Source organism: Nyctereutes procyonoides, unplaced genomic scaffold, assembly GCF_905146905.1.
Source record: "Nyctereutes procyonoides isolate TBG_1078 unplaced genomic scaffold, NYPRO_anot_genome, whole genome shotgun sequence".
Lineage (NCBI taxonomy): Eukaryota > Metazoa > Chordata > Mammalia > Carnivora > Canidae > Nyctereutes > Nyctereutes procyonoides.
The window spans coordinates 45307974-45321437 of record NW_026575020.1 but is presented as its reverse complement, the minus strand read 5'-3'; the positions used below and the strand labels follow the sequence as shown (position 1 = coordinate 45321437).

Below are 13464 nucleotides of genomic sequence, written 5' to 3'. Positions count from 1 at the left end.
ACTATCATAAATAAATAAAAAATTAAAAAAAAAATTAAAAAAAAAAAAAAGAAAAAAAAAAAAAAAAGACATGGAGGATGGAATCAATGGCTCATCCCCAGCCAGGGAGGTCCTTTGGATTGGCCTTGGAACTGATCTGTCTACCTGGGCTTCTGAGGCCTGGGCCCTTCCCGACTCCCAAACCTTAGTCCTCTGGGCCACCTTAGCCAACGCTCCGTGCTGTTCACTCCTGTTAAACAGGTTCTCTTGTTGAGAAGCTGGGTAGCTGGTGCCAAAAAAAGACATATTCAAAGAAAGAGACAAAACCAAAAAAAGTCTAGAACTGACTTCCACTCAGTCCAGGTCTCACTTAACCTCAATTAACTTGCTAACTCACTCACTCACTCACTCACTCACTCACTCACTCACTTATTCTCTTATGCATTTTTCTCACTTAGGTTGGTTGGTTCGTTTTTGCTTTTCCTTGATTATAAAAATCACAAACACATAAAAACCTGCTATAATTAAAATTAACATTTAGCTGTCTTTTTTTTTTTTTTTTTTTGCTATTAAAGTACTCATGCCCCGGTACTGGGCCTCAGAGATTGACTTAATTGATCTGGGATGGGGCCAGGTATCAAAATACACATAAGAGTTTAACTTTTATTTTTTAAAAGATTTTATTTATTTATTAATGAGAGACACACACACACACAGAGAGATGCAGACAGGCAGAGGGAGAAGCAGGCTCCATGCAGGGAGCCCGACACGGGATTCGATCCTGGGTCTCCAGGATCATGCCCTGGACTGAAGGCAGCGCTAAACCGCTGAGCCACCTGAGCTGCCCAAGAGTTTAACTTTAAAAACACATATTGAGTGCCTATTGTATATCAGATACTATGCTGGAGATACCTAGGTGCCCAAGACCAATGCAGTCACTTCCTTCTCATGGGAAGAACATGGTGAGGGTACCCCCAGTACCCCCAAAGGATGAGAATGAGGGATGTGCCGTCACAAAGAGATCTGACCAACTCTCAGGACCAGAGAAGCTTCCCTGAGGAAGAGACATTTAAGACCAGGAAGGAAAAAGAGGAGGGAGCCCTCTATCCATGTGCCCTGGAGGGCAAAATCTGAGACATTAGGAACAGACACCTGACTCAAAATCCGATCCAGACTGCAGTCATGCCCATTGGATGTTGAATCAGCATGGTCAATGGCTTCGAGGGTGTGGAGGGGCTCAGACCAGAGTGTTTCCCTGGTTTGGCTCAATGTATCGGAGTCGGGGAAGAGTGAATGCTGACCATAGGCCCTAACATTGAAATCTGATTATCCCCCATCTCTCAGACACTGGGTGGTTTCTGTAGGCCCCACAGGGCCAAGGCTTATTAGTAGACTTCCAGCTGCTATATTAGGACCTCTTACAGGCAGTGTGCAGAGTGGCCCCATGAGGTAGAAACAGCTGGGGGGCCCCAAGCACTATGAGGCTCAGCACTTTGGGGCTGCTGGCACCTGGTGGTCCAATCCTAGGCTTGTCAGGGCTTGTGGCAGCTCAACCCTCCCTCCTTCCTGACTCAAAGATGCCCAAAAATTAAGCCCACCAGGCATCCATACCCACTGTGAGTGCTGCAGGAAGGATGAGTCCTAGGTGCATGCTCCTTAACTGGGAAGTAGGCCTCATCCTTGATTCTGGTCAGGGCACTCAGTTTTGAGTGGCAAGGAAGAGCTCAAAGTAATATTCCAAGTTCCAAAATGGGCCAGGAGAAAGCAGGCTGAGGAACAGTGGAGATCACAGATTGTACACTTAAATGCCTTCGAGGCCAGGCAGGTTGCAAATGGTCGGAATCCTACGAGAGTCATTACAACATAGTGGTGGCAATGCAGGCAAAACGGAGAGTACTTTCCGCAGCTGAAGAAGTTCATGTTCATCCTTCCTTCCTTCCTTCTTTCCATCCTTCCTTCCTTCCAACCAGAGCGCATCCTCAGGCCAGATTCAGCTGATTGACTACTAATTGCTGATGCTTGGTTTAGGGCAGTGGTTCTCAACGATGGGTGCCCCCAGATGAGTAGCATCAGCATCACTTGGAGACTTGTTAGAAACACACATTCTCTGGCCCCACCCCAGACCCACTGGATCAGAATCTGGGGGAGGGGGAGAGGTGGTGCCCAGGAGCTATGTTTTAAAAGTCCCTTTCTGTAATTCTGATGCACATTCAAATGGGAGTCACTAGCGTCAAAGTCATGACTGAATGGGCCACTATCTGGGCCAAAATTACACATTTTTTGTCATTCTGTCATCTGTACATACATTTGTTGAGCACATACTGTATACCAGGTGCTGAGCCAGCCACGAGGAGCACAGGAGCAAACGAGACACATGTGGTCCTTGCCCTGCATCCTATCTTTCATTCTTGCCTCTTCTTGGCTATTTTTGTTTTGCAAAATACCACACCCCCACATATTAGCTCATTTTGCTCTAACACCTTGGGGAAACAGGCCTGATAAAGGTTACTGCCCCCTTTTTATAAATGGAGTCACTTTGACCATGTACAGTTAAAACTCTGCCTGAAGTCTTAGTGCTCGATGGCCCCCAGGCTGCCCATTCCAGGGGCCCAGGCCCACTGCGTGACGAAGATGTGCTTCTGCCAGCTTTGCCCTGCAGCAGAGGAGGGTCTCAGCGGGCCTCTGGCTGTCATTGCTCTGAGGCACAGGCCTGGCTTTACTCCATCTCAGCCACGGACAGATGTCCTTGGACACATGCAGCCACCTAATCACCCTCACACCCGGGAGCATCTCTTGAACACATTTGAAGACTTGATAGAACATTCAGCCAGGCTGTCTGCTTCCTTTGAGTGGATTCTATTGAGAATTTCCGTAGGTAGCAAATCTCTTGGCCAAAATGAATATTAACGAAATGAAGTGGGGCGGGGGGCAAGAGATCAGAAAGAAAAACATCTGGCAGGCAGCCTGCGTGCTCCAGGGCTCCTGTCCATGGCTTCACAAGCCCCCTCCCTCACAAGCCTCCCCGCCCTTCCCACCCCCCACTTACACTGCATCATGGGTGCCAATGCCCCCCATGGCAGATCAGGGAAGGAGGGTCAAGGACACTCCAAAACCTAGCTCATTTTGCCCTTGCCGAACAAATGCTCTGGAAGTCTCTAACAAGTCCCTCCCACTTGTGGCTCAGAGCATGAGCCGACTCTGAGTTCACTAGCAAACGCATTCTCTGATTGGGCAGCCCAGCCCCTCTATGCAGCATCACAAGCTCTGCAAAAGGGCACACATCAAGGAGCCTGGCCGCTGAGATTTATGGCGCCGCGTGACAGGTTCCCTCCCACAGACCAGAGAAGAGACACAATCTGCTAGAAGTGACTTTTCAAATTATCTGCAGAAAACATTAGTGGATATTTTCCCATCTGCATGCCTCCGGGCTTTATTGAGTCATAAAAAGTAAATGATTTCCCTGAATGCTTTGACAAACCCAATAGTTCCAAGCCATTTTCTAGCTGATTGATTTGCCATCATGCATCAGAGTGTCTCTGAGCATCAAGGCTTACTGGCGAAGAGAGTGCTGGACGGAACACCAGTGGCGGCTTGCAAGAGGCCACCGCCAGCGCCAGCGAGAAAAGCCAATGAAGGACAAGCCTCAGTGTGTGGGGAGAAGCTGAAGGGTAGGTTAGGAAGGCTTCCGAGACAGGTTGCCAAGGAGGCACAGACTCAGGGGGAAGGTGGGAGGAGGCGATTAGAAAAAAAGTGAAAACAAGCTACTTCCTCTCTGCCTGCTCTAGACCAAGGTTAGAAGAGCACAGAAAACATGGCCAAAGTCTAAAAATAGGATGGGCCTCCTATTGCTAAGGACAGTTGACTAGAGCCTTAGGAGGGCAGAGAGGCATTGAGCCATGACCTTGGGGCCAGTGGGCGAGATCCAGAGTTGGACCCAACTCAGAAGGAAGAACGCATCAATTCTTGCTCAATTTGGGCACCTTGGGACACCTGGGTGTCTCAGTGGTTGAACGTCTGCCTTTGGCTCACGGCGTGATCCCGGGTCCTGGAATCGAGTCCTCCATCAGACTCCCCGCAGGGAGCCTGCTTCTCCCTCTACCTATGTCTCTGCCTCTCTCTGTCTCTTGTGAATGAATGAGTGAGTGAGTAAATAAATAAATAAATAAATAAATAAATATCTTTAAAAAAAAATCAGTGCACCTTTCCTGGCAGCCATTTCATCCTGGAAGAGGTGTGTCCTGCACTAGCTTCCTGAGCTGCCCTGGATGGAATGGGAAGGAAGGGAAAAGCACTGAGGCGGCCCCTGGGTCAGGTCTGAGCTTCAGTCATCCTGGGGAAACAGTCGCACTTCTGACCTCTCCCCAGGGTGATGCAGAGTCTCCCAGAGGCTTCCCAAGCCCCATCCTTTACCCATGGGCATTCGATAGGAAGACGGGTGGGGAAACAAAGCAGCCGATGGGGAGGAGTTATTGCTAATGGCTCCTAATTTATTGAAGGTCTAGGAAGGGTCCCCAGGGTGAGGCCTTGGAGAACGACTGCTGCCAAGGAGCTAAGGACACAGGAGCTGTCAGCAGCCAGACAGCCAGGTCCTCCCTGGGTACCTCCTTATGTTGCAAGCACCAGTGAGAAAAATAAAACACAACCCACCCACCGAGAAAAAGCAAAAATATTAACAGGGGCAAGATGCGGTATACAAAAGCAAGAGTTAGCAATCAGGGAGTGAAGAAGTGATTAGAACAAATGGGGTTCATCGGGGAGGCTTCTGCAAAGAGGTGACATTGTGACAGCTGGAAAAGAAGCTGTGAACACACAGCCTGTGGATGGTGAGGGGGTGGGGGGCATTCAAAACAGAAGCACGAAACAAGCTAACTGACCAAATGAGAAAGAGATGAGCCAAGGCCCTGAGGTTCACAGTCCATCTAGGACTCCACCAGGCACACGCTCACTGTCCGGGAGTTAAATAATAGACCAGCCAGGGTTGGGGGGCCCCTGGTGAGACCATCATTAAGCCCAATTACAGATAGAGAAACATACAGACCTAAAGCCTGGGGCCTCTTCTCTGGACAGACGAGGGATCTAGGAAAATAATATGCCCTGTGGTGTCTGTGTTCCAAATTCTCCCACAGAAAAGTTTGCCTTCCTAAGACACACATCTCATTATGTTTACTCCTCTGCTCAGAGGCCACTGGCTACACACACACACACACACACACACACACACACAGCATGACATCCAGACTCCTGGCCTGACAGGTCCCACCTTCCCATCTCCCCAGCTCATGCCAAAAATATTTTTTAAATCCAAAGCAAACACCTTCCCCATATACTCTAGCCACGCTAGTGAGTAGGGAATGTTGCCCACACATGCTCTGCTCCCTCCTCCCCTGTGCCTTTCTGGCATTCCGTGCCTCAGTTTGGAAGGCCCTCACCAACCTTCAGAGCCAACCAAAGGCCCTCCCATCCTTTAAGGATCATCCAAGAGGCCTTCCCTGTGTCAGTAAACCTCTCTTCCCCTGTGCGTCTCCACTGTAGCATGTGACACCTCCAGCTGGGACTAGATGGGCTCCCAGCAGGTTGCGGGGACCTTTTGCCTCAGGTTCCCCACAACACCCAGCTCAAGGCTTTGACATGTAACTGCCCAATAAATGTTCACAGCATGGGACTGAGCCTGGAGCATGGAGCCTTTCCAGGGCATCCTCCAGTAGGTAGTAAAGAATTCCAGAATGACAGCCTAGCTTCTACCCTGAATCCCCTCTTGCTCCATCCTCTGATCCCCAAGGACAGGCTGTTGTCCCTGTTGTCTTGCCACCTGGTACCCTTGCCACCCTGCACCCTGTGATATTTTTGTTGTTGTTTATTTATTGTTGTTGTTGATTCTTTATCCTTTTTTTCCTCCCTCCACCCCATGATTTAGATCACGAATATTTTATAAATAAACTTAAAAGTCTCTTTTCCATATTTAAGGCACAAAATGAGCTGATGAATTCAGGTTTGTACCTGGTACTGCTGCTTCACCTCTACGAGCAGAGGTTTGCAGAACTCATGAGACTCAATTACAATGGAGTTGCAAGAGAGAGGGTGAGTCTGGCTCTGATGCGGCCCATCAGGCAGCAGCACCCCTCCCCCTGCCCTGACCTTGCAGAGTTGTTTATTAAGTGTGCAATCTGTTGAGGTCTTCATGGTCACTTGCTAGGATATGGCACTGTCATCATCAGGACTATGATATAGTGTATACACTGGGTAAGTGTGCTCACAGTAGCCTTCTGGCTGAAAAAGTGATAATCACACAATAGCTTACTATTAAACATGAGTAGTAATTAAGTGGCCATTAATGGTCATAAAAGCAAGGGAGTCTCTAGGGATATTTGCCCCCCAAAACAAAAGTCAGCAAAGCTGCTGGGACTGTGCATACATGGATGGGCATGCCTACTGCCCAAGCATGGAGGGTCCCCGAAAAACAGGGGCCTCCCTTTGAGGAGAACTGTTTGTTTTGCTTTGCTTCCCAGAGTTTGTGATTTCAGCATCTGTGTGGTGAATGCCAAGAAACAAAGGTGCTGATGGGGGTTCCCTTTGTCATTAGGGAAGTGACAATATGTTTACCAGGGATCATCATCTGTGGCTGCCTTTCCTTTGACAAAGAGAACCAGGAGCCTTCCAGGAGGTCAGGTAGTTTGGGGAGAGAAGCCTGGCTCTTCCACTAACCGGATCCCGGCCCCAGCAAAGTCCACCACAATGTACATTCGGCCACTGTCGAGTCAGAACGCAGAGCCCCAAGGGACTTGCCTCTTGGCAAAATGCCTGTCTGCAGCCAGGCCAGGAAAGGGCACTCACTGGTAGGACAAGGGTACCCTCCCCCCTTACCTTATCTTAACACCATGCCAGGGACTGATGCTTCTAGTGTTTAACACCCCTTCAGCCTTGAAACTCAACCCCTGCCCACATCAGGAGGTCAGGACTGGCAAGCAAGCCAGTGTGGCAGCGGGCAAGCCGCAAGGCAGTTCTAGTGACTCTGCCTCCCAATCCCAGGTACCTCTCTTTCTCTTGACTTTCTCTTCTCTGCCTCCTGCTTCCCGTCTTTCTTCATGTCTCTCTCTTCTTCCTCCGGTGGATAGGAGGCACCTGCCAGCACCGGTCGCTGCCCAGAGGCTGGAGCCCAGTGATTTCACAGTTTCCTGACATTGTCGCAAACCTTGCAATGATAGCAAGCTGCTGGCATCCATTTAGAGCCATCCCTATGGAAAATGCTGGGTTCAAAAGTCCTAAGAATTCGATATTTGTCCCTACTTTTAATTTTTTTCTGGCATAAATTCTCCACTTAGACCCCAAGCTCTCAATTAAGAGAACAGGCTGGGTCTTGGCCAAGGTATCTCCGCAGGAATCTCACCCTCTTTTTGACCCAGGCCTGTCCTTCCTTTAACTCTTCCATAGTTTTAATGGTGACATAAATTCCTCAGAGAAATACATAAAAAAAAAAAAGGGAAAAATGTACAGGAAGCAGGAAATGATCCTTTGTTAACATTTCCATAACCTTATTTTCATGATTCCCCATCTTTTTTAATGAACTTTTTATTGCACATTGAACTTCAAAGCGCCCAGGGTTTGATACAGGTTACAGATGGCCATGACGTCAACAAGCTAATGTAAGCAACGCTGGCCTCTGGGACTGCAGAGCAAGCAACATGCAGCACAAGCCAATGGGTGGAAACCAAGGCCCTAAAGCACTAGGTATAAAGAAGTTTCTGGTAAAACTATCCCAGAGAAGGAGTAAGTGACACCGGGAACACTCTGGGCACCAAGTCGGGAGGAAGCAGGAAAGACTGGGCAACACTCTTAAAGTTTACCTTTAATTTGAGAAACCCTGAAATAGACCTCACGCACTAAACCCACCAAGCGATAACCAGTACAAATAGCCAGTGAAGATGGACCCAAATGGAAGCAGGGAAACAAATGGCTTTTGTCAAATTCATGCTCTTCTAGATTTGAGTCTCAGTATCTTCTTGTAGAAAACACTTAGAATCTGAGGATAACAGCAAAAAAAGAGGCACTGTGTTGGGAAAACAAACAACAAACGCTTCTCTCTCCCTATCAGAACTGGAGAACCCATTCACATTGGGCTCCTTGGTTGTGTCTCATTAGGACACTTGGTGATGAATGTTTGCCCATGATGGCAATCATTCATTCACTCATTCATTCATGCCCTGGCCTGTATCAGGTGCTGAGATGGGGATCCGGGAAAGTGGCTACAAGACACGATGCCATGCTGTCCCATTCTTTGAGAAGCCTCTGAACAAGTTGGAAGAGAAGACTCACATATTTATAAAGACAAGAAGTAACTGGAAAGTAGCACTTGGATCAAGAGAACCAGTGGACCCAGTGAATTCCCAGAGGCTATGAACTGACAACACAAGATCTTCCCTGGCTGGGACTTCCTGGCATGTCCAGTGATCCCATAAACAAACAGTTTGTCTCCTTAGCGAGGTTGTGAGCTACCTGAAGGCAAAGCTGGGCCTTCTACACCTGTGCCATGATGCTGGGCATACAGTGAATCATACTCGTTGACCATGTCCCAGGCAATGTGAATGCCAGGAGCATGGAGTGATTACAAAAATGCGAAATAACTGGGAAATGAAGACATGGTCTGCTAAGGGTTGGGGACAGAGGGGGTCACAGGCAACTTGGACTTGGAACTCTTATCTCTCTTTGTACCCCACCACCCTCCAGGGCCTAGAAAATACCTGGCACATAGTGCTCATTAACCTTTGATGCCTAAATCAACGAACTATTAAACCAAAACCTGCTTCTCCAGGAAGTGAGTCTTGAGTTATGTTTTGGAGAAAGTGATAGTCCAAATTTGTGGAGAGAACAGTATTCTAGGTAAAGGAACACTCTCAGGTTCATGGTATAGATATATTTATTCAAAGATTTTCTGCGTGCCTAATATGTGCCAGGTTCTAAACTAGATTCTGAGACTACAAAGATGATTAAGATACTCCTTACCTACAAGGGACTCTGAGTCTAAAGAGAGACAAACATGTAACCAAGAGTATCAAAAAATGTGCCTTGTGTTATGACAGAAGATGGAGCCAGATGGGGAAGAGCACAGAGCAGTGAGGTCACCCCTTCCTTCCACTCCTTCAGGACAGACTGTCCAGGCAGGGTCTTCAGAGACCCAAACTAACATTTCAGAGGCCTTGCTTTTAATCTGGTTGGGTTGTACTCTTTGCCATCAGCCTTCTCAAGGCTTGGAGCGCCTGGTAGCAAGGCTGCTTCCACTCCTGCTCTGGTCACCTGATCCGCTGAGGAGGTGATAGTTTGAACCAAATCTTGGAGTTTAGCAAGCAGACAAGGGGTGGTGGTGAGGGAAAGGGCGTTCCATGCAGAAGGAGAGGCAAAGGCTTAGAGGAGTGAGGACCTGCCTATTGAGAGAGTCAAGGAGTTGAGTGTGGCTGGAGCCGGTGGGAAGGGAGTGTGGAGGTGGAGGCAGGAAGCAGGATATGGAGCGTTTGTGTGCAGCTCTGGGAGGCCACTGAAGGTTTCCGGCCTGAGATGGGCAGGCCAGGAGATTTGCATTTTTGAGTGAAAACTGGAGCAGCTACACGGAGAATGGGCTGGAGGGAGAAGAAAGCAGCCAGCTGCTGCTGCAATGGGGCAGGTGAAGGAGACCCCTGTGGGGGCCCTGGAGATGGAAAGGGACACAGGGCGGTCCTGTGAGGTGAAGCTAAACAGACTTGCCTTCCCTCACCTCTCCCCCTTTCAGTCCCCAAGTGGGATGCTCCACTATTCAGGGTCTGCACCCCCAAAGTCCCGTCTTGGGCTTCCTCTTAGTGATAGGTTTTGTCTATACCTGCTCCCTGTTTCCCCAATGAATGGTACTGTACCCTGAATTCCTCTCCCTGCCTGCCCTATGCCCCTTAAATGCCTACTTCAATAAACTAGGTAAAACAGGAGAAAGGACCTCTGTCCATGGGCTGAAAGGCAAAGGACAGAGGGACCCCAGGCCTTACTGGGATCAGGACGGTGATCTGGAGCCAGCGCAGCCTGGGTCTTCTGCCCCAGGGATGCTGCATTAACATTTCACCTGCAGGGAGACTTCCACCTGTAGAAAACTCATAGTGGGGGAGGGGCAGGGGAGCAGAAGCTGGCCTTGGAGGCAGGCAGGGTCTCCAAGGAGCTCTGACACTCCACTGGCCTCCTTGTGCGTGAGACCACAGGGACTTTCTCCAGGTCTTCCCATTCACACTGTTTCTACAAACCCCCAAACTCTTGCCTCCAAGAACCAAATCTACCCACAATATCTGAGGCCCAGGCTTGGCCCTCATCTGGGAAAACTTCCCTACTCACCCAGATGGCATTTCCTGGAGGACTGAGAGCTGCCTGGCACATGGATGTGGTCATCTGGCCGGAGTCTAGAGGTGGGCTGAGGCGGGATGAGGCCGGCTGGGCAGCTGGGAGGGAAGGCGTTAGCACCGTCCTGATGTAGAACTTACCAGGTAACCGGGATGGCTCCTTAGAAGAAAATCCATCCTTCTCCAGCCCTCAGCCTGGCCTGCGGGTGACAGGGACCCAGGAGTCACAGCTGCCTCCACACTGGCCAGGAGTTGCCCCAGTAACAGTGTCTGGCACCCCTTGTTTTGTCCTCCCGCCTGTCACAAAGCCTCTCTTCTCCTGGGGGAAGAGCACCAGCCCTTCTGCAGGGGAGCCCACAGCCTTGCAGCCTGGCACAATGGGCTCCCACGGAGTGCACAGTGTTTCTCATTGTGGCATAAAATGCCATAAAGTCAGAACAAAGAGGGAGCCCAGAGCCTTGATGGGCCTGCTGCTTCCTGCCGGGCAGAGAATACAACTGATTGTTTAAAAGCCAGTGGTGAGGCAAGTGGCCAATTAGCACGGCCTTCACCCCCACAGCCTGTAAATGTGATTCGGACCCTCAGAATGGGATTCTGCTGTTCAGATCAATTGCCGAAAGGAAGCAGGTCTGCTCACACTGCCGAATTTAGAAGCCCTGAACCATGGGCGAAGGTGACCTGGGTTACCTCTGCGCTGTCTTTAGGACGAGGGTGAGCCCTGCAGGTGCCAAGTATCAACACTGCCCTTTGGCACCTCTGCCCCTCTAAGGGGAGGGAATGGGTTCCCAGAACGTTCCCGAGACCAGAGAATTATACATCTGTTCACAACTCCTTTGGGGAAACCATTCATTTTTCATTGTCTTCTTTCTCATAGTTGTCAAGAAATTACCCACAACCGAGACGGGAAGAAAATGAAAGTAGGTCTGGGGGTCAGTCCTGCCATTTTGAGGGTGTTTGCTAATTTACTCTTTCTCTGTCCCTGTGTGGAACCTCGTGTGGTGGAAGGAAGTAATGACCACTACCCAGAGGCAAAAATAGTCCCACAAAGCTCGGGAAGCTCTAGCTGCAGCACTCAGGAAGACGAGGCCCAAGCCCGCTGGATGCAGAGCAGATAAGAATTTTAATTCATCTTGAAAGCAAGGTCAAGGGCCAGTGAAAGGGAAGATGGTATTGTCAGGCAGTCACAGGATGACTCGTGGCAGGTTTTTTGTTTTTTGTTTTTTTTCCTTTTCCTTGGCTGGGATTTTCCAGCATCCAGTGCTCAGGGAGCCTCTTAGGTGATCTTCTAAGCCCTGGAAGGGTGCTGTGTAGCCACTACAGGGAGGGGCCACATTCATCCACCAGCTAGAGGTTGCGGTGGATCCTTCTTACCATGCGTGGGGGAGGGGGGTCAGGTAGGCCTGCTGGACCCAGAGGTTGAACAAGGAAAACAGGTCTCCTGAGAAAGGTACACCCGGCTCCAGGAGGCAGGACAGCTGTCTTCCATCAGGCTCGTTATCCCATAGAGAGCACCCAACTAAGAAAATGTGCTTGATTAAAGCAGGAGGGCTTGCAGCCAGACTGGAAAGAACTTACCCATCAGCAGGTAGAACAAACATCACAGTGGGCTGAGGCGGGTGTGACAATTCCATCTCCAGAAGTTCTTCAGGGGAGACATTTTACAACTGCCTGCCCTAAGGCAGGTGTAAGGTTTGGGAGAGGGATTCCCGCCCTGGCTCTGCCGTCAGAATCCACCTGGGGAATTTACCAAAAATGCAGGTTCCCGGGGTCCCTCCCGGAGATTCAGATGCAGACCCTGGGGTGGGCCCCTGGCGCGCCGGGCGCAGCGGGTCACGGTGGGGCGGTGGGGAGCCCCCAGCAGGCCCGCCCGGAGGAGAAGCTGGACCCGCTCCGAGCGCCCCAGGGTGGGGCCCAGATTTCGACCCTCGAGAACCCGATTTAGGATTCAGGGCACGCAGTGCTGAGAGCCCGGGCCGCCCGTTTCCAGAGACGCGGGGAGGAGGGGACGCCTGTCTCGGTTCACAAAGGGAGCCCGACCACGGTGTCCACCCACGCCCCGCGCCCCCGCCAGCCCCCGGGACCACTCGGGCCCCCCCTCCGGCGGCCGGGAAGGGAGCGGGCGGGAGGCAGCAGGGAGCTCCGGCAAAGACCTTTGTGTCTCGGGGAGAGCGCCTCTGCGCCGCGCTCGCGGGTCCCGGGGGCGGCCTGCGGCGGGAGCCCGGGCTCCGCAGGGGCGCGGCCCCGGGGAGGGGCGGGGGCCCGCGGCTCCGGGCAGGGTCTCGCCCCCCCCCCCCCCCCCCGCCCCGGAGGCGCCCGCGGCTCTTCCCGGTCCCGGGAAACCTGCCGCGGCCCGCGCGCCCCGCGCTCCGGCTGGCCGGGGGCGACCCCTAGTGCCCGGCGCCGGCCGCCGTCGCCCTGCTGGGCGGGGGACGCAGCCCTTCCCCGGAGGGTCTGGGGCCTCCGAGCCCCGGCTCAGGGAAGCCGGCCCCCTCTGGAGGGCAGAAGAGCATCCCGGGGGCGCCGCTTAAACCGAGTCCCCACGGAGGAGCCCCGCGGGCCCTCCCTGCACGCGCCTGGCGCTGCGCTGCTGCCCCCCTGCGTTGCTCAGAGGCACACGGTCCCACCGACCGCCACTTGCCGTCCTCTTCAGGACGGGGACTAGCTGTAGGAGCCGCCCCAATGCGGGGGCAGCCAGGTCTCCCACGGACGCCCCCCCCCCCGCCCCGGGACACTGGTGGAGGAGAGCCCGGCGCAGAGGGCCTGTCCTGGCACACTGGTCGTGCAGCCCTCGCCTGGCTGCCGCCAGGGCCGAGATCAAGACAAGCCAGGGCAGCCAGAGGCAGAGGCGCCTGCCTCCCTCCCCGCTTAGCCCCTGGCCACACTCTTCTCTGGTCCCCAGCAGCCTGGCGTGCCTCACCTGGTTGGCAGCGCTTTGGCAAGATGGGCTGTTGTCAGAGCTGAGTCACAGCTGTGACCTGCTGCCCTAGCTCAGTTCAGGTCTAAAGAGAGGAAAAAGACAAAACACCTGGGCCTACCAGGGGGCACGAGGAGACGCCAGCCTCTTCATGGCTCCGTGGTGCCCTTGCCAGGCTTCTCACTGGGGCCCCCTCCCCTGCATCTGGAACACACAAATGCCACA

General features: G+C 52.0%; 1 protein-coding gene across 1 annotated transcript in view; it reads left to right on the top strand.

The window, feature by feature from the left end:
* MARCHF10 (membrane associated ring-CH-type finger 10) overlaps window positions 1-11273 on the top strand; it is a 76074-nt gene extending 64801 nt beyond the window's left edge. The window contains 3 exon segments of the mRNA XM_055327514.1: window positions 5944-6057; window positions 11200-11245; window positions 11248-11273. Coding sequence (XP_055183489.1) covers window positions 5944-6057; window positions 11200-11245; window positions 11248-11273 — 186 coding nt within the window.
* The last annotated feature ends 2191 nt before the right edge of the window (window positions 11274-13464 follow it).